The sequence below is a fragment of the Pezoporus occidentalis genome, unplaced genomic scaffold (assembly GCF_034315485.1).
Source record: "Pezoporus occidentalis ecotype Australia unplaced genomic scaffold, CSIRO_AGI_Poc_V1 ctg11, whole genome shotgun sequence".
Taxonomy (NCBI): Eukaryota; Metazoa; Chordata; class Aves; order Psittaciformes; family Psittacidae; genus Pezoporus; species Pezoporus occidentalis.
The window spans coordinates 7,755,967-7,778,411 of NW_026912886.1; the positions used below are offsets into that span (position 1 = coordinate 7,755,967).

General features: G+C 39.3%; 1 protein-coding gene across 5 annotated transcripts; it reads left to right on the forward strand.

The window, feature by feature from the left end:
- Positions 1 to 342: 342 nt before the first annotated feature.
- Positions 343 to 22,223, forward strand: GABPB1 (GA binding protein transcription factor subunit beta 1). 5 transcript variants are annotated; one of them, XM_062629188.1, is made up of 9 exons: positions 343 to 496; positions 7,203 to 7,310; positions 8,204 to 8,371; positions 8,841 to 9,035; positions 10,151 to 10,298; positions 10,590 to 10,703; positions 14,430 to 14,615; positions 15,885 to 16,000; positions 20,430 to 22,223. In XM_062629188.1, the coding sequence occupies exons 2-9, from the start codon at positions 7,203 to 7,205 to the stop codon at positions 20,580 to 20,582; spliced, it is 1,188 nt and encodes a 395-aa protein (XP_062485172.1). In that variant the 5' UTR covers positions 343 to 496; the 3' UTR covers positions 20,583 to 22,223. The 5 variants fall into 5 exon arrangements, with proteins under 5 accessions (XP_062485172.1, XP_062485148.1, XP_062485157.1 ...); XM_062629164.1 differs by lacking the exon at positions 343 to 496 and adding an exon at positions 1,283 to 1,423; XM_062629173.1 differs by lacking the exon at positions 343 to 496 and adding an exon at positions 1,451 to 4,389.
- Positions 22,224 to 22,445: the final 222 nt, after the last annotated feature.

Here is a 22,445-nt window from a genome sequence, read left to right on the forward strand (position 1 = left end):
TCTCGAACTGCTCCTGGGGAGGCTGCCCCAGCTCGCCGGCTGCTCGCCTCCCCCCGCCGAGGCCAGCGGGCGGCCGGCGCCCTGCCCCCCGCCGGGCGGGAAACGGGACGGAACATGGCGGGTCCCTCCAGCACCCGCTTCCCCGCCTTTCCCCGCGCCGCCGCGCATGCGCGGCAGGCGGCACCGAGGCCGTATCCCTCCGCCGCGCCCCTCTGCCGGGGTATTTGTTATTAAGGTAATACCCGCGCCCCGCGGTAAGTGCCGCGCGCCCCTCCGACGGCTGCCCGCGGGCGGCACGACCCGCCTCGCGCCCGGGCCTGCGCCTGCCGGCGGGCCAGCGCCTCACAGCGCGGCACGGCGCCCCTCCCCTCCGCCCGCCGTGTCCCTCCGCCAGGCGCAGCGGGGACTTTTGTGTGGGGCTTTTGGGCGCCGATGAGCGGCGGCCTCCAGCGCCCCGGGTTGTTGTCGCGGCGGCGGCGACCGGGCCGGCAGCACGGTAAGGCCCCATCTCCGCTCCCTGTCTCTCCCTCACCCCCCGGGCCGGCCAAGCTTTTCCAGGTCAGTCTGCGCCTTTGTATAGGGCCCTGTTACCGGATGTGGAAGTTGATCTCTTCGCTGGTAAAAAATAATTCCACTTCCCCCGGAACCCGGCGCCGCGGCTCCCTCCGCAGCGCCCAGCCCAGCCAGGATTTCCTGTTGGGGAGAGCGGGCGCGCTGGCCGGCCTTCCGGGGACCCCGCCGCGCGGGGGGCGCGGGCAGCGCCGGCGGCGGCCTGGGCCGTGGCGGCGGCCTGGGCGGCCTGCGGGGCGCGGCCTGCAGGGCAGGGGCTGCGCTGGGGTCGGGGGCCGCCGCGCGGCCGGTGGGATGGTGATGTTGCCGGGACAGGTCACCTCGGGGCCCAGGTGCCCGCGGCGGTCCCATGCCCGCGGCTGCCGCACTGGCCCGGGCGAGCGCGACGCGCCGGGCGAGGGACTCGTGCGCTGAGGGGCAGAGCGGGGCCTGGCTCGTCCCGCCGATATCCCTGCCGGGCAGCCCGGCTTGGGTCGCGTAGGGACCGTCCCACGCCTCGGGTGGGGCGGGTGGCCGGTTCTTACGGCGGCCCGAGGCGGCTGAGCTGCGTGACGATGTTTGGCGCCAAAGGTGCCTTGAGAGGAGCTGCGGTGGGAGCGCAGCGCTTCCCTTCTCTGCAGTGTCCCTGCCCGGAGCCTGTAACTCGTGCTTTGGGCTCTTAATAAAGCGTGTGATCGGAGCCCAAACGTGGGATAAAATGTGTTAGTTTGGACTGCAGTTTTTCTCTCCTAGTAGTCCCAGAGTTGGTGGGACACTGGCTGATAGCACGTCAGTGAAACCTCCTGTAGGAAGTCTTCTGTGTTTAGTGTTTCTAACTTAAAGCAGTTGCATGCTGTTCTTGCATGTTGCTAAGGTAGCTTTTATTTCATGGTAAAAGCTGCAGTTTAGAGTTAAATGCTCTGAAATTTGTGAATGCACAGTGTGTGGCACTTCAGATTGTTTTTAATTTTTTTTATATTTTTAATTATTCATGACTTCTGAAGTACCAGACTAAGCAGTTTGGTTGAAGTGTGTGTGCATGCTAATACTTGTAGTGGTACATAAATCCGCTGTGTAAACAAGGTTAAGAGCATACATGGCAGATCAGCATGTACACTAGATGTAGGCTCTTGTTCGTGACCCACTTTCTTTGCAGAAAGCAGTTTGTTTTCTCGGTTTTTTTTAGGCCTATGTGCCAGACCGAAACTGTTGAGGAAGGTTCATCATAACAAAATGGATGCTTTAATTAGAGAGACTGGTGCTTTTTGAGGTTATTTTCAAGTTTCAGTTAATCTGAGACATACTCTGTATGGCTGTAGCACAGTTCAAAGGCTATATCATTAACCCTTAGATTCTTCACGTCAGTCATAGCTGTTGTAATCTTTTTCGTATCTAGTGCCAAGCTTATCTCTGGAAGCTTTGTAGTTTGTTGGCAGTGCCAGCCCAAACCTTGGCGGGTGCCAGTGGTTCACCCTTGTTGCATAATAATATTCTTTAGATGTTGCATTCTGTTGCAGGTAATGGCCACGTTTGTGCTCTGCTGTTTTAACTAAAAGACTTTTTACGCATCTGCATTATTTAATGGAGTTAATGTTGCTGACAGCTGCTAATTTAAATTAATGTATGAGCCTAATTGGAAGACAGACCTGCCTAAATACAGGCTTGACTATCGTAACCACTAAGCTATTCAACACTGCATTTGCTTTCCTGATCTCTCTTTTCAGATCAGGTATTCTTCATCTGATGCATATGTAGCCCAACATGAAGGTCATGTTGCTGTTTAAACGCACTAGAGAGAATTTAATTACAAGCACAACACAGTCATAGAGGAAAGCTGAAGGCTATTAATATATTAATGTAGTTTTTATTATCATAATAGAAGTGTGGGTACTCTAAGCCTATGATATTGAGATTTAAAGTATGACGTGCAAAATTATTGTTGAAATACATCTGGAAGGGTGTGATTCCCTTAGGAAACAATACAGGAACTTTCTGAGTTTTTCATGTGTAAGTCACCATAATCAGTATTAAATGATACATCTAGTGAAATCGTACCAAAGTTCTTAAGAGATGCTAGGACATGGAAGTACACCTAGGTTTAATGTGGACCTTCTGGTGCCTTTAAAAGTTGCAAAACATTTAAATAAAAATATTTTTTATTCCAATTAAAACTTTTTAATTGAAATAAAAACCTTTTTGAAGAGTTTTTCTGAGTTCAGGTATTCTGCTGTTGTATCAGGATGTAAAAACAAAACCATAAGTTGATCCTGTTACTTAAATTATAATAATTATCAAAACCAAGTGCTTGATTAAGAATTTAAATAGTTATTGCTAACTATTTATACACTGTACTTCCAAAATATTTGTGACCTTGGTGTGGATAGGCATATTAGTTAGAAATGGCTATTCTGAATTTCTGCTGGTACTATGCAATGCTGGGATCAGATGGCATTGTTTCTGAAGGTCAGATCTTGAGAAGCAGGTTAATCTTGTTGAAATAGGGGAAAGAAAAAGGCATTGGGAAAAGGCATTCTTTTTTCAGATGTAATGAGTGTCTTCCAAGCTGTCTTTCAAGTACACTTCTGCTGCATGCCACTTCAGTAGGGAAAACTTTAATTAGCATTTTATGAAAGTTTATCTTGAGTTTTTTAGGAATGATTGAAAATCTTATCACAGATACAGGGTATATTATTGAGTTTATCTTATGGTAAATTGCAGTGCTGTAATCCATGCTTTTCTAACATAAGTGTATCTGTCAGGAGTGTGCCTTGGTAGGGGTACGCTGGAGGCTGTGAGATTTCTGTGTTGGCAGATGTTCTGCAGCAACTGGTTTGTGTCTGTTGATTTTGAGCAGTTGTTCACCAGTGCAGTGGTAGAAGGCGAATAGGGCTGAGTCCAGGATCGTTGAGGCAGGACACCAGACTGAAAGGTGCTGCAGTATTTTAAGCCAGACTTAATCTTCTTCCTTCGGACTGCAGACTCTGCTTCTCTGTTGTCTTCAGGGTGTGGTGTGGTGTGGCCCAGGCTTCCCAAGCTGCATGTTCTCCAGCTCCTCTCCCTCCTTACAGAGCCTATTTTGCGCACAGTTCCGCCTGAACTCCATTCAAATGCTGTTCTATACTCCTCTGGTAACAGCATGTTGTTCAGAGTTTTAGAGAATGTGTAAAACCTTGAATCTGAGATGAACATGGAAAAGCAGAATGATTTCCTAGGCATAAAATAGCAATAATAATAATTTGATGTAAGTTTTATTTACCAGTTAATTGTGGCATCTAGCTAATGATACTGTGTAGAATGCATTGCAGTAACAAAATATGGAAGTTCAGGAGGTGATTAATGCAAAGAAGTCCAAACCCAGCAGAAGCTCTTCCCTATTTTACTCATTTGCAGACAAACCCCATTGCTCACACAGTTGTGTAGGAGATGCGAGAAGTCTGAAAACATAATCCACTTGCCACACGAATAACTATAACCATCTCAGACTTTATTTCAGAGCCAGGAGTGTTTTTATTGTCTGAAAGAATCCTCTTGCAAGCATTATCCAGCTGTTGTGCTATCCAAGCTTGATGGAAATGTCAGTTACTGAAGAGTACCTTCTAGCGCAGTTCAGTGGAGTTGATTTGTAACACTACATAGAGTAGCAGCAGTATATAACTAAGGGTGCTGCTTTGAAATAGAAATCTCATTTTAATTTTAAATGTATGTTATTGTACTATATATAGTACTTTGCTTTTGATAGTATCACTGTGCTATTGTAGTGTTACTGAGTGATCTCAAGAGAGCAGCTGAAGAACTCCTCTGGAAAGGGAAGAAAGGGAAATTCTGACAATGGAGACCATGGTATGCCCCAGTACTAGCAGTGGAAGAGTGTGGGGGAGGGGGCATGTTACTCAAGGGTTTCTTGACCTTACAATGCTAGTCCTTGGAATGCTCAGCCAGGTAGAAATCAGCTTGGGGTTGAGTCCTCTTGAGAAATTTTGTGAATGCCAGTGCTGATTGGTTAGAAGTGACAAAATGTGCATGTGTTCTGTTGGAAAGGCCTCTGCAGTTGCTGCTGTTAGTGCATTAGTGACACATAATGTGATTTTTATTTTTTGAGTTCAGCAGTGTAATTTTGCTAAGTTTTTAACTTTCTTCCACTAGATGGCCCAGGCATGCTTTCAAGTAACTGATGAGAACTTCATTTCTAAACCAAAGTTAAAATTCAGCATCGCCAAACACACGTAAACTTCTGTGATGCTTTGTGCTTGTTTAAAATACAAACACTTTATATCAACCAAGAGAGTGTTGGTCAATGTAAATAATACACGGTAATGAAGGTTATGTCTGGTATGATCTTCTATGTCCCTCTTTTTCCTTGATTAGAACTTTCCTTAGTGCATGTGGTGCAAAGCAGTTTAGTTTTGCATTGAAATGGAAACTGATGCACTGTTAGTCTGACAGTGTGTTCAACCACAGTGGTTCAGAGAGACTCTGATAAAGTGATTTTAGGCTGAAGTTTGTCCCTAACATTTCCTAGGAGTGAGGCTTGCATTTGCATTAATTTGGCTGCATAGAGGTTTGGTAACAATTTTGCAGTTTATTTCTCCAGTAGAGATGTGGTCAGTGGGTTCTGAATAGGCATAGTCATTAAATATATGGACTGTAATTTAATTCACCTATTTGTTGTCTGTCAGACATCATGTAGAAGCTTGTGGTCAAGGCTGTTTTGTTGGTTAGTGGAGAAAGATACGCAGAGGACAGCTCTTACCATGAGTGTGGTCGGACACTGGGATGAGGCCAAAGAAGCAGTGGGATGTACATCCACAGGGGCATCCAAAACTCAACAGGACTGAGCCCAATGCAGTATGAATCTGCTAGGCCAGCTTTGGCTGGAAGATTGAATTAGGTGACCTTAAGAGGCCTCTTCCAGTCTCAGGAGTTCTGTAATTCCAAAAGGAGGCTTTATTCCTTTTCTCTACTGCTGTTTAAAACAAAATGAAACACAAGGAAAATAAATTGTCTTTCTGAGTTAACTCCTAACTTTTTTGCATTAATTTCCAACTTTCCTTTTGCTTCTGAAGACCTTGATGTGGTGGTGTTAGGCAACCAGAAGTGTGTGTGTGTTGTGTGCTCTTTCACTTCTTAAATTGCACCCCCTGTCTCCCCACCAAGAAAAAAAGCCAACCATACAAAGGGTTATATTCCTTCTTTTGTTGCTGCACTTGCCGAATGCTCTCTCTGTCCTATCGTTGTTTTATATCATTACTCCTAGTGTCTCCCTAGGATAGTAGGGATAGTAGTTTTTCTTGTTTTCCTGTTTCTCTTTTGCTCTTTATGGAAGAGTCAGCTGTTCCTTCCTCTGCATCTGAATCTGTGCTCCCTTTTTCCTTCCTTTTCCCATTGTCAGTATTTGTCCTGGCCTGCCACCTTCCTGCTCCTCTTCCCTTTTCTTGCTGAAGACAAATCAACATGCCTGTTTGTAGTAAAAGGATGAACATAAATGGAGTATTATTTTGGTGAGGGGATATTGCTGCCTGAAGTCAGTTCTGTAGACAGAGAAGTGGTCTGCTCGTGTTCCTGGCTCTACTGATGTGTGTTGGAGTTCTGCATTTGCAGTATTTATCTCTTCCTTTCTAATTTCTTATAAAGTCAATAGCTTTCAGCTTATGGAGCAATATACCGCACAGGCTTTGCCAGTTGAGCCAGGTGCAAAGGACTTGATTTTGTGATAGACGTGTGTGTTTAACGGGATTTCTTTCTGAACTGATATACTGCAACTTTGTGTAGGAAATTGTAGTCGCATGTAGCTGCAAGGCCTTGCAACTGCTATTATTAGTAATACAGGCTTAACTTCACTTGTGACTGGAAACTAAACTGATGAAAGTAATTCCATTTTTAGCATCTTGGTAGTGGAAAACCTAGCTATAGGACTGAAGTGTTCATTATGTATTTTATTTGGTAGCATGAGAAGATTATCTAAAGAATATGTGAGAATTTTTCAGCTCATTTCAGTCGTGTCAAAATTTTGCACTTACAGTTTTTTGTAACTGTAGAGAGTTGAAGCGGGTAGTAATGTTTGTTCTCAGGCAGACATTTTAGCATCATTTTTGTAGCTAAGGATACAGAAACTGTGGTTTAGTGTGAACAAAATGAAGTGATAGTGATGAGCGAGATGTCAGAAAAGTGTTGTGTTTCATAACTATATAAATGCATTTACGTAGTGGTAGCTCTTAAATGTGTAGGCATTTTAGATAAGTGATTGTAGTGCCTTTGGGCATGTGGCATAGCAGCCGTGCTGTAATACGATTTGAAAGCTGGGCAGAGCTGCAGAAGGTTGCAGTATCAGGTGAGAACCTCTAAACCACTTTCTGCTATGAACTGTATGTGTCTGATTCAGATAATTTAGTTTTACACAGCATTGCAGCTGCTGTGGTTATATCATTGTGATATGGACATCTTCACCCCAGTGTCTGTCTGACAAAAGTAATTCTAAAATCAAGCTGCTTATTGCAGTCAGTAAAGCTTGTTCTCATTGCTGTAATACCAACCCCAGGTTTTGAACTTCTCAGAGTAGTTCAGAAAGAATTAAAAAAATAGCAGTGGCATTTGTGTACTTAAAATGGTATTAATTTTTTTATTTTTTCTATATATTCCTTTATGTCCTTCACTAGATGTCACTAGTAGATTTGGGAAAGAAACTTTTAGAAGCTGCGCGAGCAGGTCAAGATGATGAAGTTCGCATTTTGATGGCAAATGGAGCGCCTTTTACCACAGATTGGGTAATGAAAACTTTTTCAGTGTTTGGTAAATCTCACTTTTCCTCACCTGCAAAAGAAAACAGGATTATTACAATTAAGGATTTACATTGCAAGCCTTTGGACTTTCTTCTTGGAATTACACAGCTACCTCATGTAATGTCTCCAAAATTAAAGTTGTCTGTTTCTTCATATGACCTCCTACTGATCTTGGTAACAGACTGTGAATGAGCTCATTCTGGTGTCTTTTAAGATGAACTTTTGGAATGTTAATGAGAGACAACAGCAGTCATCCTCCTAGTTATTATGTTTATGCATTTAGTATAGTAAGAGGTCTGAATTAAGAAAGCTGTCCCAACTACCTAAATATGTGCATCTGAGAATTCCCTGATATAGGGGCTTTGAGTTATCTTTTGGAGGTGCCTTTTTTTTTGAATAGGATATATAGGGAGGTCAGGTACCTAAAATTCTAGGGTGTTTGCAAGCCCTTAGGAGCCTTAAGCAGCCCAACTTTCAAGTTGACTCCAGTTCTATGCTGGAGATTGGACTTGTCTTCCAGAGGTCCCTTCCAATGTTGCTATGGCCTGTTGGCTAACACTGAAAATGGGGTTAAGCCCCTTGAAATACCACACCTCAGAAAGACAGAAAAACAGCACAGGCCTTGAAAAGTTGCTTCCAATGAGCAGGTTTTTTGTGTTGTGATTACTGGCGGGGGAAGGGAGAGGGGAAGCCCACAGATACTTAAGCTTTTTTTTTCATACTCTGTAAAATCCATGACAGCTTTTTTTTTCTCTGAGAATGCAAGAGAAAATGGTTTTGAAGTGGTGCCCTAACACCCAAGTTTGATAGCTTCAGAACAGGAAGAAATCCTTCATACTGACATCTTTTAAAGCTCCGTTTTTTCTATTACGTTACAGTTGGGAACATCTCCACTTCATTTAGCAGCACAGTATGGACACTACTCAACAACAGAAGTGTTGCTGCGAGCAGGTGTAAGTCGGGATGCCAGAACCAAAGTGGACAGAACTCCATTACATATGGCAGCATCAGAAGGCCATGCCAGCATAGTAGAAGTCTTACTTAAGGTAAAAAATGCTGAAACATGGTCTGACGCATGGATATTACAATGGCTTATGATCAAATATTCACAATTTCCTTTTAATCATGAAAACAACATTGAAATGATATGAATATTTATACGGTGTGCATTAGAGCTTTGTTTTCCTGTTAAACTGTAATTTATTTTAGCATTAAAATAATGATTTCAGGTGGATTATTTATTGCTATGTCAAAGTTAAATCTTAACTCCTAATTTGGTGTAGTGTGAATAACCACTTTTAGAACCAAGACGTTGTGTTTTAGGAAGTCTTTAATCCTTTCAGGTAAATAATTTATTTGGTGATTAGTCTGAAGTTCTTTTAAGAAATCTGTAAATGTAAGGTAACAAACAGAACATTACTGACAGAAAAAGGCAGTTTTGGGCTTCATTATGTCACCAGCATTATTTAATTCAGATACTTCTAATGACAGTTTATGCAATGATCTTGTTTGTAGCATGGTGCTGATGTCAATGCGAAGGACATGCTCAAAATGACTGCACTTCACTGGGCTACTGAACATAACCACCAAGAAGTTGTAGAACTCTTAATAAAGTACGGAGCAGATGTTCATGCTCAGAGTAAATTTTGCAAAACGGCGTTAGATATTGCGGTAGACAATGGAAATGAAGACCTTGCAGAAATATTACAGGTAACTTTTGATTCATGATGGTGAGGGAACTTAAAGTACTTGTTTACAGATGTAAAAAACTAAGCTTTTAATACAGCAGCTGTGAAACCCTATATTGATTGGCAATGCTAAACTCAGTCTAGTTTGTGACACGGAAGTGAGATTAATGTTAGCAAACATTAGTGACCAAAGAACATTTTCACCACCTACAAGTCAGGGTTAAGTATCCTTCATTTTCGTAAATTCAAGTGTTGTAGTACGCGGAACTAGGTAATGTCCTCACAAGCGAATTGTAAAACTTAACTCCCTGCTATGCCGATAAGTTCTGACTGTACCCTAGTGTTCAGTTAGCTTTGTATAGGGGTATTGATTTCCTAGCAATTGGAGATCAGGAGAGGAGAGAAGAGATGGCAGTTTTTCCTGAATTAGAAAGGATTGAATTGTTGAAGAGATTTGGATTGGTATGATAACAGATACTTCCATGGGGATGTGTGCTCCACATTAAAGGCAAATGAAGAGCTAAATATTACTGATAATAGAAAGCAAATGAAAAATACCATTACGCCACTGTATAAATTTGTGTTCCCCTATATCTTAAGCTGTAAGAACTTCTACTCGTTCCTTTAGCCTTCTTTTCATGTCAGAAAGGATATAGTAAATTAAAGTCATTAATAAGTCAAAAACACAACAAGACACCAAAAAGATGATTGCAATCTACAATCCATAGCAATTACTTAGCTTTCAGAGCTGATTTTTCATGGCATGTAGCTGCCCCAGTGGCTTCAGTTCTTCAGGCCTCTATTTTATACATATGAGCTTTTGCATATTTACGAAAGGGCCTTGACTTTATGATCCGCTTTGTTCACAATAAATAAATAAATGGTAAGGAGGAGAGGCAACGTGTCACTGTTCTCTTCCACTTCATCAGACTTTTTGTATTTAAATTTCATCCAGGAAAAAAAGTTTCTCATGTTCTTCCACAAGCACAGGATGTGACATGATGTGCATACATTGCATGAATATAACGAGGGAGATCATCACTCTTTGAGTGGAATGTGCAATAATTCTAGTTCTTACAAGGTGACTAACTTCTTTGTACCTACCATTGGAATGATATTACTATGTTTGTTTCCTAGATTGCAATGCAGAACCAAATCAATACAAATCCAGAGAGTCCGGACACTGTGACGATACATGCAGCAACACCGCAGTTCATCATTGGACCTGGAGGGGTGGTGAACCTAACAGGTCTGGTATCTTCTGCAAATACATCAGAGGGAACAGGTATTTAGATGTCTATAGGATAGCTACTGGGATTTTATACTTTAATCAGTTTTCACCATTTAGTGATAAGGCCTGAGGAAAAGTGGTGGTAAGAATAATTACCATGTGCCTCTTCGGTGTTTATGTGCTGTAAATAGCTGCTTAAAACAACAATCTTCACAGAGATAAATTATCAGAAGCTGTATTTGCTCAAGAAACTTGCTGCAGAATAGCAGAATGTTGCTGAGAGCTGTGTGTTAGCACTGGTTTTAAATTTGTCAGCTAACTTTTTTTTTTTTTCCATTGCACCAGATGAAACAGGAGTGTCTGCTGTACAGTTTGGAAATTCATCAACGTCAGTATTAGCCACGTTGGCAGCTTTAGCAGAAGCATCAGCTCCACTGTCTAATTCTTCAGAAACACCAGGTTAGAAAGCTTAAGTCATTTAACATCATTTAATAAATTAAAAGTATAGAACTGGCACTTTCAGTGATAGGTTTCATACAGAAATGAGTTTACAGCCTTCCTTTTTTCAGCACGAACAAAATTTTATTTTCACCTGGAAGGTGGCCAAATTCATACGTACAATTACTTCTCAATAAGATTTCTGACCACAACTAATATTTCTAGTAGCATTCATCTTGCTGAAAGCAAGTAATTCAGGAGATTGAATTTAAGTCTTTGTCTACATACAGTTTAGTTGCATTTGGTTGGAGAATGGGATCTTTGAGTGCTTTCTGTTAGTTACTGGGAAATGTCCCCTAACACTGTTTGTGAATACTTTGTCATCAGTTTTCTTAATCTTTCACCCAAAAGGCACAAGAATATTTGGTGATCTTAATGTGCAATTGGCCCATTAGAGTATCTATGGGTCATCTTTTCAACATTAAGGCATTCTACTTGCATTTATAGTAATATGCAGTGATGAGTATGTCCCACTTCAGGCTGGTATGCTTCAGTTAAACATAAGCCTAGCATTATTGTTCTCCTAGGAAGAAGCAGCCTGCATCCTTCGTTGCAGATGTATGCACACTACTTCATTCCATCAGGCCATGACAGGAAGCCAGAAAGGAACAAGGAATTCCATTGTCCCTAGTTGCTAAGTTTTGCATTCTTCTTTCTGATGAGTTTCTCACTTCATCTCTGCCCCGTGGATCTTTGCCAGTTACTGCTTTGTCTGAAAAAAATATATATCTGTACTCAGATTTCTGGCCTGACAGCTACATCCTAACATAAACCTGAGTTTTCATCTCAGAGTATTTTGAAGTCCTGCAGGATTTCTTCTAAATACAACTCTTCTGCTGCTTCTCAAAGCAGTACTGTTCTCAAAGTACAGCTGTACTATTTTATGACATTTAAATATTGCAAGTGAAGTGGATGATTCAAAACCAGAGTGCAGTGTCTTTTATTATAGAAGAAGCTGTTGATGTTTTCAATTGATATATTTCGGTGAACCTTGGATCTGTAGGAGAGAAACTCAAGAAAGGATTGCATGGGATTATAGAGCATTAAATGTGTATCCAGGACTCAGTAGTAGGCTTTGGTAGTGAACTGAGTGTAATGTTACAGTAAACCACTGAAGATAAAAACTATTAGAGAGGAGGCAGGAGGCAATGGACAGAAGGAATAAGCTTGAAGTCTTGATGCAGTAACTTCACACCTTCAATAACACATGTCCATCATACCTAACCATCCTGTTTATTTTGGAGGTTCTGCTTTGATTTTTATGCAGATGTGGGTAATCTTGCAGCATCTTACTGTGTAAATTATTTTCTTGGTTCTTACTCCTTTTATAGTTCATAAAGCGTAAAGAATATAAAACCAGCATATAGTGACATCAGTAGTAAATGTCTTCAAGTTAAAAATAAAAGAAAAACAACACCATACACCTCCCTTCTCTTGTGGTCATCTTGTAAAAGATTCATGTATAAATACTCTCAAAAATTGTAGCACTGAGAATTCTGGTTTTGGCTCTTACCTTGCATTTAGCCTTCTTTACTTAAGACTGTATAAACTTGGACAAAGCACTTAGGTTCTGCCTTTTATGCTGTTTTTCTGTAGGTTTTCCTCCTCTTTCACAGTTAACTTTTCCCTGATCTCTTCCCTAGTTCCTCATGTCTTACAGTTAAAAACGCATCAATTTCGTAAAACCAAAGAAAGGCAGGTGCTTCTCACTGGAGCTGAATAGACTGATGGTGGTGGTTTTTTTTTTCCATTGTTACTCAAGTATATATGAGGCACGGATGTTATGCACAAATGTGTTGCATGATGTATGTATGGAACTCGGACTTGGATTAGAAAAAAACCTGATTTAAGATGTGTATTTGGAAAGCAGTAACTGGTGTGCTTACACATGGAATTAGGCATATGCCTTGCTGCTTGTGAAGGTGTTCTCCCCATGCACACACTGCAGCAGAAAATAATGCGTATTAATTTAGAGATTCTTGAAAATAATTGTGCTGCATTCCTAAGTGACTTCAGCTTTCCTTTGACATATGAAGCAGCATGGTAACTAATGATTATATGGATATGAAGGAGAACAAGGAAGGTATAAGGACTCTATTTAAGGGCGTTTTTCCTTTACATAGAATAACTTCTTTTTAGACAGAATGTTCATTTTTCTGCTAAGGTCTCAGGAAGTCCTGATAATGTTTCCTTCCACAACTAAAAGGCCAGTGCTGAGTTTGAAACTGGAAGATCAGGGCTGTTTGCCACAGCAGCTAGTATTAGCACTTGCAGCTTGGAAAGGCAATGGCCTTTCTTACTGCTGAGCCTGTATGTGGAAGTCAGATCAAGTTCAATACAACACCACTTATTTATGTAGGACTTACTGTTTTGGTTTACTGAGTAAACACTCTGTGAATATTTAGGCTATAGGACAGTAATCTCTGAACATAAAGAGCTTCAGAAGACAATGACTGCAGTCATTATTTGAACTACAGAGTGATTTTTTTGTGTGTGTATTATGTTGTAATTAACTTAAAAGATGAAAGCTTCAAGGTTTTATGTACCTTCTCTCATCTTGAGCATCACAACACAGTCTATAGGATTTTCATTTAATCTCTGTAGATAGAAAGCACTCTAATGTCTATCATTTAAATCAAAGGCTTTGCTTGTACCCTGACAAATTGAAAATAAAATACAGAGTTAGTGTGCTTGAGATTCTTTGATTGTGCTGCTAGTGATCTCGCTCTTTTGTCTTGGTATCTCATTGCTTTAAAAAAATAAAGTGGTAGTGCGAGACCTCAGTTAGTGTCTAGTGTGAGTGTGGTGTGTGTTGTAGTTCTGAATGCAGTCTTACCCTTACCTTACCATGATGTATAGATGTAATGTAAAACTTCACTGCTATTTTTGACAGTCAATATCAAATAATGAATTAGAAATGCTTGCTTGAGCTGGGATTTTTTTATTTTTTACTTTTACATGTAAAAATACATACATACAATGTTTATTTTTCTACTTAAGCTCTACGTTTATCCTTCAAAGGTGTAAAAATGTCAACTCTGCAGAACTTTTCCTTTAGTCCTGTTTCATATTTTGTATAACAAATAAGGTTGTGTTTGTGATTGAACTACCCAGGTAGTACAGACAAAACTTTAGGATTCTCTAAAGGTCCTTCAGTCTGTTGTAGTCTTGAAGACCATTACGGTAAGCAGAGAAGTCAAGGCTGGGTCCTGAGGTACACCTGGCAAGTCACTGGTTGAGGAGTAGTTTCAAGCTAGTATTTAAAGTTTGTTTGGTTTATTCTGCTGTTAGTGTAAATTAGTCCAGCTTGTGTACAATGCAGAAGTTAATTGTGTTCTTAAAAGCAGCTCTTGTTCTTGCTGCAGTGTTAACACTGAACCCCAAGCATCAGTTTTGAGTGGGGTGTATCTATCAGGAAACATACTAAATAAAAGAGCTACTATATTGAGCAAGGTAAGCCAGGACAGAGTTCCATGTATATTTCAAAATGTTAGTGCCTTATGTTGCCTGGTGAAAGATTTTATTTTATTTTATTTGTTTATTTATTTATATTAACCATATAATGTCTTCTAAAATTTTCTGCCACTCGGTGCGTTATTACACCTTTTTTTTCTGCTGTATTTAAATGCATTTGAAATCATGTAGTTTAATTAAATTGACTTAATTCCTTTACTAATCTGTTGATAGTTGTGGCCACAGAAGAAGTTGTGACTGCAGAGTCTGTGGATGGTGCTATTCAGCAAGTTGTCAGTTCTGGAGGTCAGCAAGTTATTACTATAGTGACAGATGGCATTCAACTTGGTAATCTGCATTCAATTCCAACCAGTGGAATAGGGCAACCAATCATTGTGACCATGCCAGATGGACAGCAAGGTGGGTGGAAACACGTACAATTTCAGCTTGAGCAACTGTTTTAATTATAGTAATTATAATGAATTGTTAGGTGCAAATAGTTTGGACAATTTTATGTAAGTCTAAATTTAAAAACATTGAGTTCTTATATTGCAAAATGCTCAGACGAGCTACTGCAGTTCAGTGAGTTACATGTCAGCAGAGTGCATTAGGAGGAAGAATAGAAGAATTATTAACTGTGTGGAAGGGAAACGGTACGTTGAAGGGAAGAGTGATAACTACTTACTTTGCTTTGAGTAAGCTTGATTCTTGCAGACTTGTTTTGAAGGCTAGAAGATGGAGTCAAACAATAGTCTTCTTCCAGTACTCACGTAGTTGCTTTGCCAGAAGGACAGGGAGGTGAGGCTTGGATGTAGAAATCTGGTGCTTCAAGCAAACTGTGCAAGTCCTATGGAGTGTGTTCTTAACAAAAGCCAAGTCTGACATGCTTGAGGTTTTAGCGGAGCAGTGGCAGAACCAGTGGAACCAGAGTGACACAAATGGTCCTATTGGGCCATATGTTTGTGGAAGCTGCTAGGGTCATAAGTGTGTTTTGTGACATGTATGTTTTGGGTGGTTTCTTTTAAAGATGTTCTGCCACTACTGTCTAGACAAAAGTTATTCCTTCTTCAGTTTCTTCATGAGGCCTTCCAGTGTGGAGTTTGAAGAGCTGTACCCAGGGGACAAGTTATTTGGTTCACTGTCTTGTCTGAACAAGTACAGCTAGTTACCAGAAAGCATGAATGTGTGTAGGTAGTTAACTGAAGTGACAGTTACATTTATTTGCCAGATGGTTGCATGTCTATATTAAGAGTATGAATTTCTTTAGATCCATTTTCCTTTAAGGTTAATAACTACTGGATTTTCAGACTACCTATGGTGTTCTAATCAATCAAAATCAAAAGCCAGTTTTGTATTTAGTATTTGCTTAAGTAACATCATAAAGATTGTCGGTTTTAGACGTTAGAGAATTGGCAGGCTGGTAACTGCTGCAATTCACTTCCATGTTTGTTTGCCCTGCAAAAAATGGCAATAATACTCCAGAGTGACAACTAACTATTGTGGACCTCAGTAGCATACAAGCAGCTAAAGTTTTTAGTAAATTCTCCACATATAGACTTCACAGTGCACTTTATTATATAGTTGTGTGTTCATAGGGGAAAGTCTCTGCATTTTATTGCTGTTAATAAAATTTTATATAGTGCAAATACTGTTTGAAGCAAATGTATTTATATGTACAAATGTTTTCAGTATTAACAGTTCCAGCAACCGACATTGCTGAAGAAACTGTGATAAGCGAAGAACCGCCAGTGAAGAGACAGTGCATTGAGATTGTTGAAAATCGTGTGGAGTCTACAGAAATAGAAGTAAGGAGTATATTGCGTGATATGTGTTAACCAGAGTATTCAGCACTGAATATCTGGTTGTGGGGTTTTCTATTGTTCTATAGTTTAATTTTGTGTTACCAGAGACTGAAGTGTCTGAAACAATAACTTGTTCTGTCTTCCCTGTTACTGGAATTCATCTTTTACAAAGTTGTTGTTAAAAGAATGTAGGAGGGCTGTTTGCTTCATCCTCTGGTTGTGCACATAAAAGAGGCACTTCTTTAAATATATGATAACTTAATTTTTTGTTTTTCCTTTAAGATCCCCAGCTACTTTTTCAAACAAGGTACCAATATATTGAATAACTTGACATTTCCTATTAGTGAATGAGAGTACTGTACCCACATCTTTCTGTTATGACCACGTGCTTGTCCTGGTTGTGAGATCTTATTTTTTACAAGGTTTCCTTTCCATTCATGATATCTAAATAACTGTTAATGGAAATGTGAAACAGTAAGATTCTGCATTTGTCAGTTTGTATCTGCTCCTCCCTCCTACCCCCCCCCCCCCCCTTTTTTTTTTTTGTCTGGAGCTGTTTACACATCTTTGCCCCATCCTGTTGTGGTTTTGTTTGTTTGTTTTTAATTATAGTGTGAGACACCTAACACCACTGAGAGCTCTTTTTATATATGAGAAATGTTTGATTTTAAATTGTAGCCTTTTTATATTAGCCACAATAGGTCAACCATCTCATTCCTTCTGTTACTTGTTACTGTGCTGACCAGCTTTGATCAAAAGTTTATGAAAATGGCTGTTTGCCTTGTCTAGGCTGTAAGTTCTCATTTTGTCAACTCCATGGTACTTCATTTATCAAAGATTGTATTCTCCAGCTTCTGTTCATATTACTGAATTGTGCCGAATTGAATATTTTTTTTTATTGTACAGTGTGTGCTATATTATCCATGTCTAATAACAATAATTACCACCTTTCATCACTTGCTTTCCCTGTCCCTAAGTTGTCACATACTTCTAGGGTTTGCAGCTTTGTGGTCATTACAGATTATCATGACAGTTGAAATTTTCTTGCTGCTTTTTTAAAAATGTATGACTGTTACAATAAAAGTGTTTCTTAAACATTTGCCTGAATTATTCGTAAAGGAAATTACATTTCCTTAAGTATTTTAATAATTCTGTTAGGTGAAAGAAAAAAATGTAGATTGTTTAAGGAATAAATTGACCTGTTCCTAATTGCACATAGTTGGTGTAACAGTACAAATAATTCTTTTAAGGGGATTACCAGTTTTAGTTGTATGTTTTAAACACATCTCTCAAATAATGAAAGAAGTTGGTTTAAATTAGTTACTTTCTTTGTTACTTTTAAGTGCAAGTTTTGATGATATACTTTGTCCCTGCCTATGCTCCATCCCTGACAGGTTGGATGTTAAAGGTCAGGTTGGATGGAGTCTTGGGTAACATGATTTAGTGTGCAGTGTCCCTGCCCATGGCAGGAGGGTTGAAACCAGATGATCTTAAGGTCCTTTCCAACCCTAAGCATTCTGTGATTCTGTACAACTGGAAATGCAGATGCAGACCTCTGCCTCTGTTTGGAGGCAAATTGTGATTCACAGGGGTATGGTGCTCCCTCAGTTTGGTAACAGAGGCATTAAAGAAGTGCACATAAAGTCAGTTCACTTCAAACTTCATCATCATAGAAGGTGTTAGATAGTTGAATTTGGTGGGAGTAGGACCCCTCTGCTCATTAAAATATTTTTTAATGCAGAAAACCTTTATTGTTTGGTTTCCCATGATTTATTCCTTTATTTCATTATGAAGAGTTGATTCAAGGCTAAGAGCACTTTCTTCAGCTACTTTAAATTCATGGCGTGTGAACAGTTAACTGTAGTCAAGTTGAACATCATCCCATTCATGTCAGGTGACAAACTTCCCTGTGAAAGTATTGTGAATGACTAAGGGTGTCCTTGTGGTCTTCTGTTTTTCTCTTCTGCGTCTGTTAAGTTCAAACATTCCAGTTTATTTTTGAAGGGTGGTAGCAATTTTCCTGAACAGTTTGATATTTTAAATACAGGGTGGCAGCAAAAAAAAAAACCCTGTGGCACAGATACTGTTTTTCATTTTCATGCATAATTCATTAACATGCATTGATTTTTATTTTCATTCTTGTATTTGACTTTTGTTGCCTGCTGTGTTGCATTCTGTGTTGCATGCTTGAAAGGTCACACATTAGAACCAATCATTTCATTAGACTAAAAAAAAAAAAAGCATTATTGTAGACTAATTACATTAGTGAATTCATATCCCTGTTTGTTCTGTTGTTAAAAAGAATGCTTGGTTTGGTTATGTTAGTTACAGATGTCCTTGTTGTCAATACATAGACTGTTACGAAAAGTTACATGTAATGATAAATTGGAAGATTTCTTAAGAGCACTCAGGTCCTCTAATTTGTTTTTTACCCAAGTAGGTTTTTATACTGATACAAAAGAACTTCAGATAATTAGAACACTTCCGGATTTGATTATATTAACAGATCAGATACAGTCCTCCCTATTCTAGATGTCAAAGGAACCAATTTTCCCTGTTCAGTCTGCCGTAGATCTGCACTGCTCTTCCAGAAGCACCGGTTTCTTTTCACTGCCTAGGTAGACAGTATGCTTGGCATCAGTTCCTTAACTTGTTCTGTTGATGTTGGAGCAATGACTGTCTAAAAACTACACCTATTGGTAGTAGGACTAATGTACATGCTTTGAATTGCTAGTATGTTTGGTAGATACTTGGTTTACCTTCTTGTCTCTGCCACTGAGACTTGGTTTTTTAGGTATGGTGTCTCCCCCTCCTCTATTTTTCTCTTCTGTGGGAAATACTTTTAGGTATGGTCTACGAACCCCTTCACTCCCAACTGTTTGCAGTCTGCACACACTCCAAATTTTCAGATGTGGAACTTCCTTTTCATATAAGTAAGATTAGAGGAGCTCTCATTTTATTAGCATATGCTCCGGATGAAACAAACCCCTCCTAGCTTCCTCTAGTTCTTAAAGCCCTGTGTAAAATCAAGTTGCACTTAATGTGTTCTATATTATAGCTAGTCTTTATGACGTGTTAATAACATCTCTCCTTCACATGTTGTTTTTGCTATTCAGATGCTGCTGTTAGCAATGATCTGACCACCTATGTCATTGTATTCCAGCACATTCAGCACAGCATGTGACTGCTAAATGTGACTGTGACAAGTACTGAGAACAGTAGCAAGTAGAAGGGAGGCAGAGTATTTTGTATTTTCAGGCTCTGATCATGAGAATATGCGAGTGCAGCAAAGATGTGAAGAATAGGGATTCTGTTACGTGGGAGGGGGGAGAGAAGATTTTAACAACTGTTTGACGTGTTAAATGGGAATGTGGTACCGAACTGCTGGAAATAAGGTAAAAAGGCACCTTACTTTGACTGGGCCTCAATTTCTGATAAGAGTTTTGTTTTTCTGGGAAATAGCTTGCTTCTCTAACAAGTTCCCTCCTGTGCATACTTAACAACTACAGTGGAAAGAATGATTTGAAATCAGATACTACCTTATTCATAAAAGTATGATGCACTTTAATGAAATGGTATTTGGTTGAAGATCAAACCAAAACTATTTTCTAAGCAAATTGCTTTTGCAATTGGGCTCAGTGCAGCATCAAACAAAATGACAGAACCTACGTCACTGCAGATAGAAGTACATTCTCCTTAGTTCCTAAGGCAGCTTCATAGGAAATGGCATTTCCCGTATTATTTTGCTTGGAAACCATTTTATAGCAATCCCCAACAAACCTGTATGCAGGATGGAGCCTTAAGTTCCTCCTTTTGAATTGAAAAAGCTCGTCTAGCTAAGTGTCTGTTAACTCATAAAGATGGGGTATCCTTGAGGATGTAATTATACATCAGGATTGCATAGCATTAATCACGTCAGATCACTTTGTTTAGGAAACCTAGTTATGTGTGTATTTTGGTTAGTGGGCAGCTGTCACTTTACAGCGCAAGTTGCTGTTATGTGTCAGTTTTTCGTTCTACTGTCTGACTGAAAGTACAACAGACTAGGACAATCCTGTTTGATTGGATTCCAATTTACAAGAGTAACAAAGGGAATTGAGTACTGGAGAAATGCTAATATATGATTTTGCATTTGATCACTGCGCTTCCTCTTTTTACTTCGCTCTTTTCCTATGAAGACTTGCTTGGTATCATTGCATCTAAAGAAACTTGGGTTTACTACGGTTCCACCTAAAGCCTTATTGTGGGGAGGTGTCTGGTGTGATAGTTCCTGTCTAATTTACACAGCAGTGCTCGGTTTGCCCAAGTAAGAACTGAACAGTTTCTACATGATATCCTAACACTTGAGCTGCATGTAAAGGCAAAGAATTTGCCATTTTAATGTGTATTCGATACATATTTGACAAAATATTGCTGGTTATGTTTTTAATAGGAAAGAGAAACTCTTCAGAAACAGCTGGATGAGGCAAACAGAGAAGCACAAAAATATCGTCAGCAGCTCCTAAAGAAAGAACAAGAAGCAGAGGCCTATCGGCAGAAGTTAGAGGCAATGACCCGCCTCCAGACTAATAAAGAAGCTGTTTAATAAAAGTGAACATACTGCAAAGCCTGTTACTTTCCAAAACCTGCAGTACAATCTTGAACTGTACACTATATAGGTACAGATGCAGGATTACATGATAGAGAAGATGCTACAAGTTGATAACTGGACTTAAGCCGTGAGCTCTCATTAATTTCTTGTAACATAAAAACTCTGAATTTAGAAATTGTGAAAAGTATTTAAAATGAAATACTGTAAATAGTTGGTTTTTTTACAGTTTCAAAATGAGTTGATAAATCTTTTTGAAGGGATCCAGAAACACGAGAAGCCAATGTTTTTGTGAAATTTTTGATTTTAGTATGAATCTAACTTCTGAAAAACAGAACAGTTTTAAGGGTGATATTGTTGATTTAAGCTGACAACTTGAAAATTATGTGACAAAATGATTTAACAGTTATTTCTACATGGTAACAACTTAAACTTCTCTGAGTAAGACATTTCCAAGTGGAAATCTTTGTACAGCTTTAAGTAGTTGTCTCAGATTCTCTGAAAACCATTTTTGGTTTTGTTTTTTTTTATTTTAGGTGGTGAAATTTTTATATTTAATTTCAGATATATCCAAGTAGATTTACATGTATATGAAGCTAATATTTTTTAAACTTTTCAGTTTGTACATATGCTGCATGTTTTTATAATTTCTACACATCTTGCATAGGTATTTTTCAGCAAAGATGAGGAAAATTATAAGGAAAATTACGAGGAAAATGTTTAGCTTATATGTCATTGGAAGTAAGCAGCCAGTTTAATTGTGGATGGTATATTTGTTGGAAGAATGTAATTTGTAATTAAAAACAAAAAAAAATCTTCACTTACATACGAGGTGTGATTTAAAATTTGGTAGTGGAGGCAGCGAAACTTCACTTTGTGTCTTACAATTTTCATGCACAAGCATTTAAAAGTTCAGTAATGCATAGGAAAGAATGTCTCCACTGGAACACAAATAGTAGTTCTTTTAGGATATTCCTATTGATCTCTTTTTCCCAATAGCCTTGAAATCATTTCAGTGATACCTTTTTTTCTAAACGGACTTTTGCATTTTAATTATGCAATTGGACAAGTAATTTTTTTATGTTGTGATGCTCCTCTTACCCAGCATCATTGTTCTTCACTGTGATACTGTGTTTCTGTGTGTCTGTGCAGTGATCTATTATGGTTAGGATTTATATAGCACATTACATCTTCAGAGCGTTGTAAAATCTTTTAAAGAGCCCTTACTGTACTGCCTGAGGCAGGTAAGTGAGTGTTACTGTCTCAGTTTTATAACCGATACAAGTGCAACACAGGGAGTGTTAAATGACTGGCCCAAGACCACATGGATCTGTGGCAAACCTGGGAATAGATCTCAGGAGTTCCTGGCTTCTAGTCCTGTGCTTAGACTGAGCTGCCTTAAGATTGTTCAGTGCTGTTGTACATTAAATTTTGAACTACTGTGCAGATTCCTTTTTTTGTAAGATAAAACTCTTCGTGCTTTGCTTTGTTGTTCCATGTTTCACTGCTTTTATGGAATTGTTTATATAAACTTAAGCAAAAAGTCTAGTTTACCTATACTGTACACAGAAAAATTACCCTTAAAACTGTACTCTGGCCTACTTTTTCTATTTTACAATTAAATATCTTTTCCACATACATCTATTGTAGAATCAGTTCCATTTCAATTTTTTTGTATGTACATCAAGGTCAAACCTGTGTTGTGTCAGCTTTCAGAAAAATAAGAAAAACTGGTTTTAGGATTAGAATGGACTTCAGAGTTAGGAGGGAGGTGTGGGGAAAGAATTGCATAACACAGTACTGAAGTAAAACCTTCCTTCTTCAAACTTTGATTTGGGTTTATAGAATTGGCAGTTAGGA

Bases quoted from the DNA above. Each gene is read 5' to 3' on its own strand.
- GABPB1 (XM_062629164.1), top strand. From the start codon at position 1,400: ATGCTGTTCTTGCATGTTGCTAAG. The intron at 9,036-10,150 runs GTAACTTTTGAT...TTTGTTTCCTAG, and splicing joins ACCTTGCAGAAATATTACAG to ATTGCAATGCAGAACCAAAT. The intron at 10,299-10,589 runs GTATTTAGATGT...CCATTGCACCAG, and splicing joins AAATACATCAGAGGGAACAG to ATGAAACAGGAGTGTCTGCT.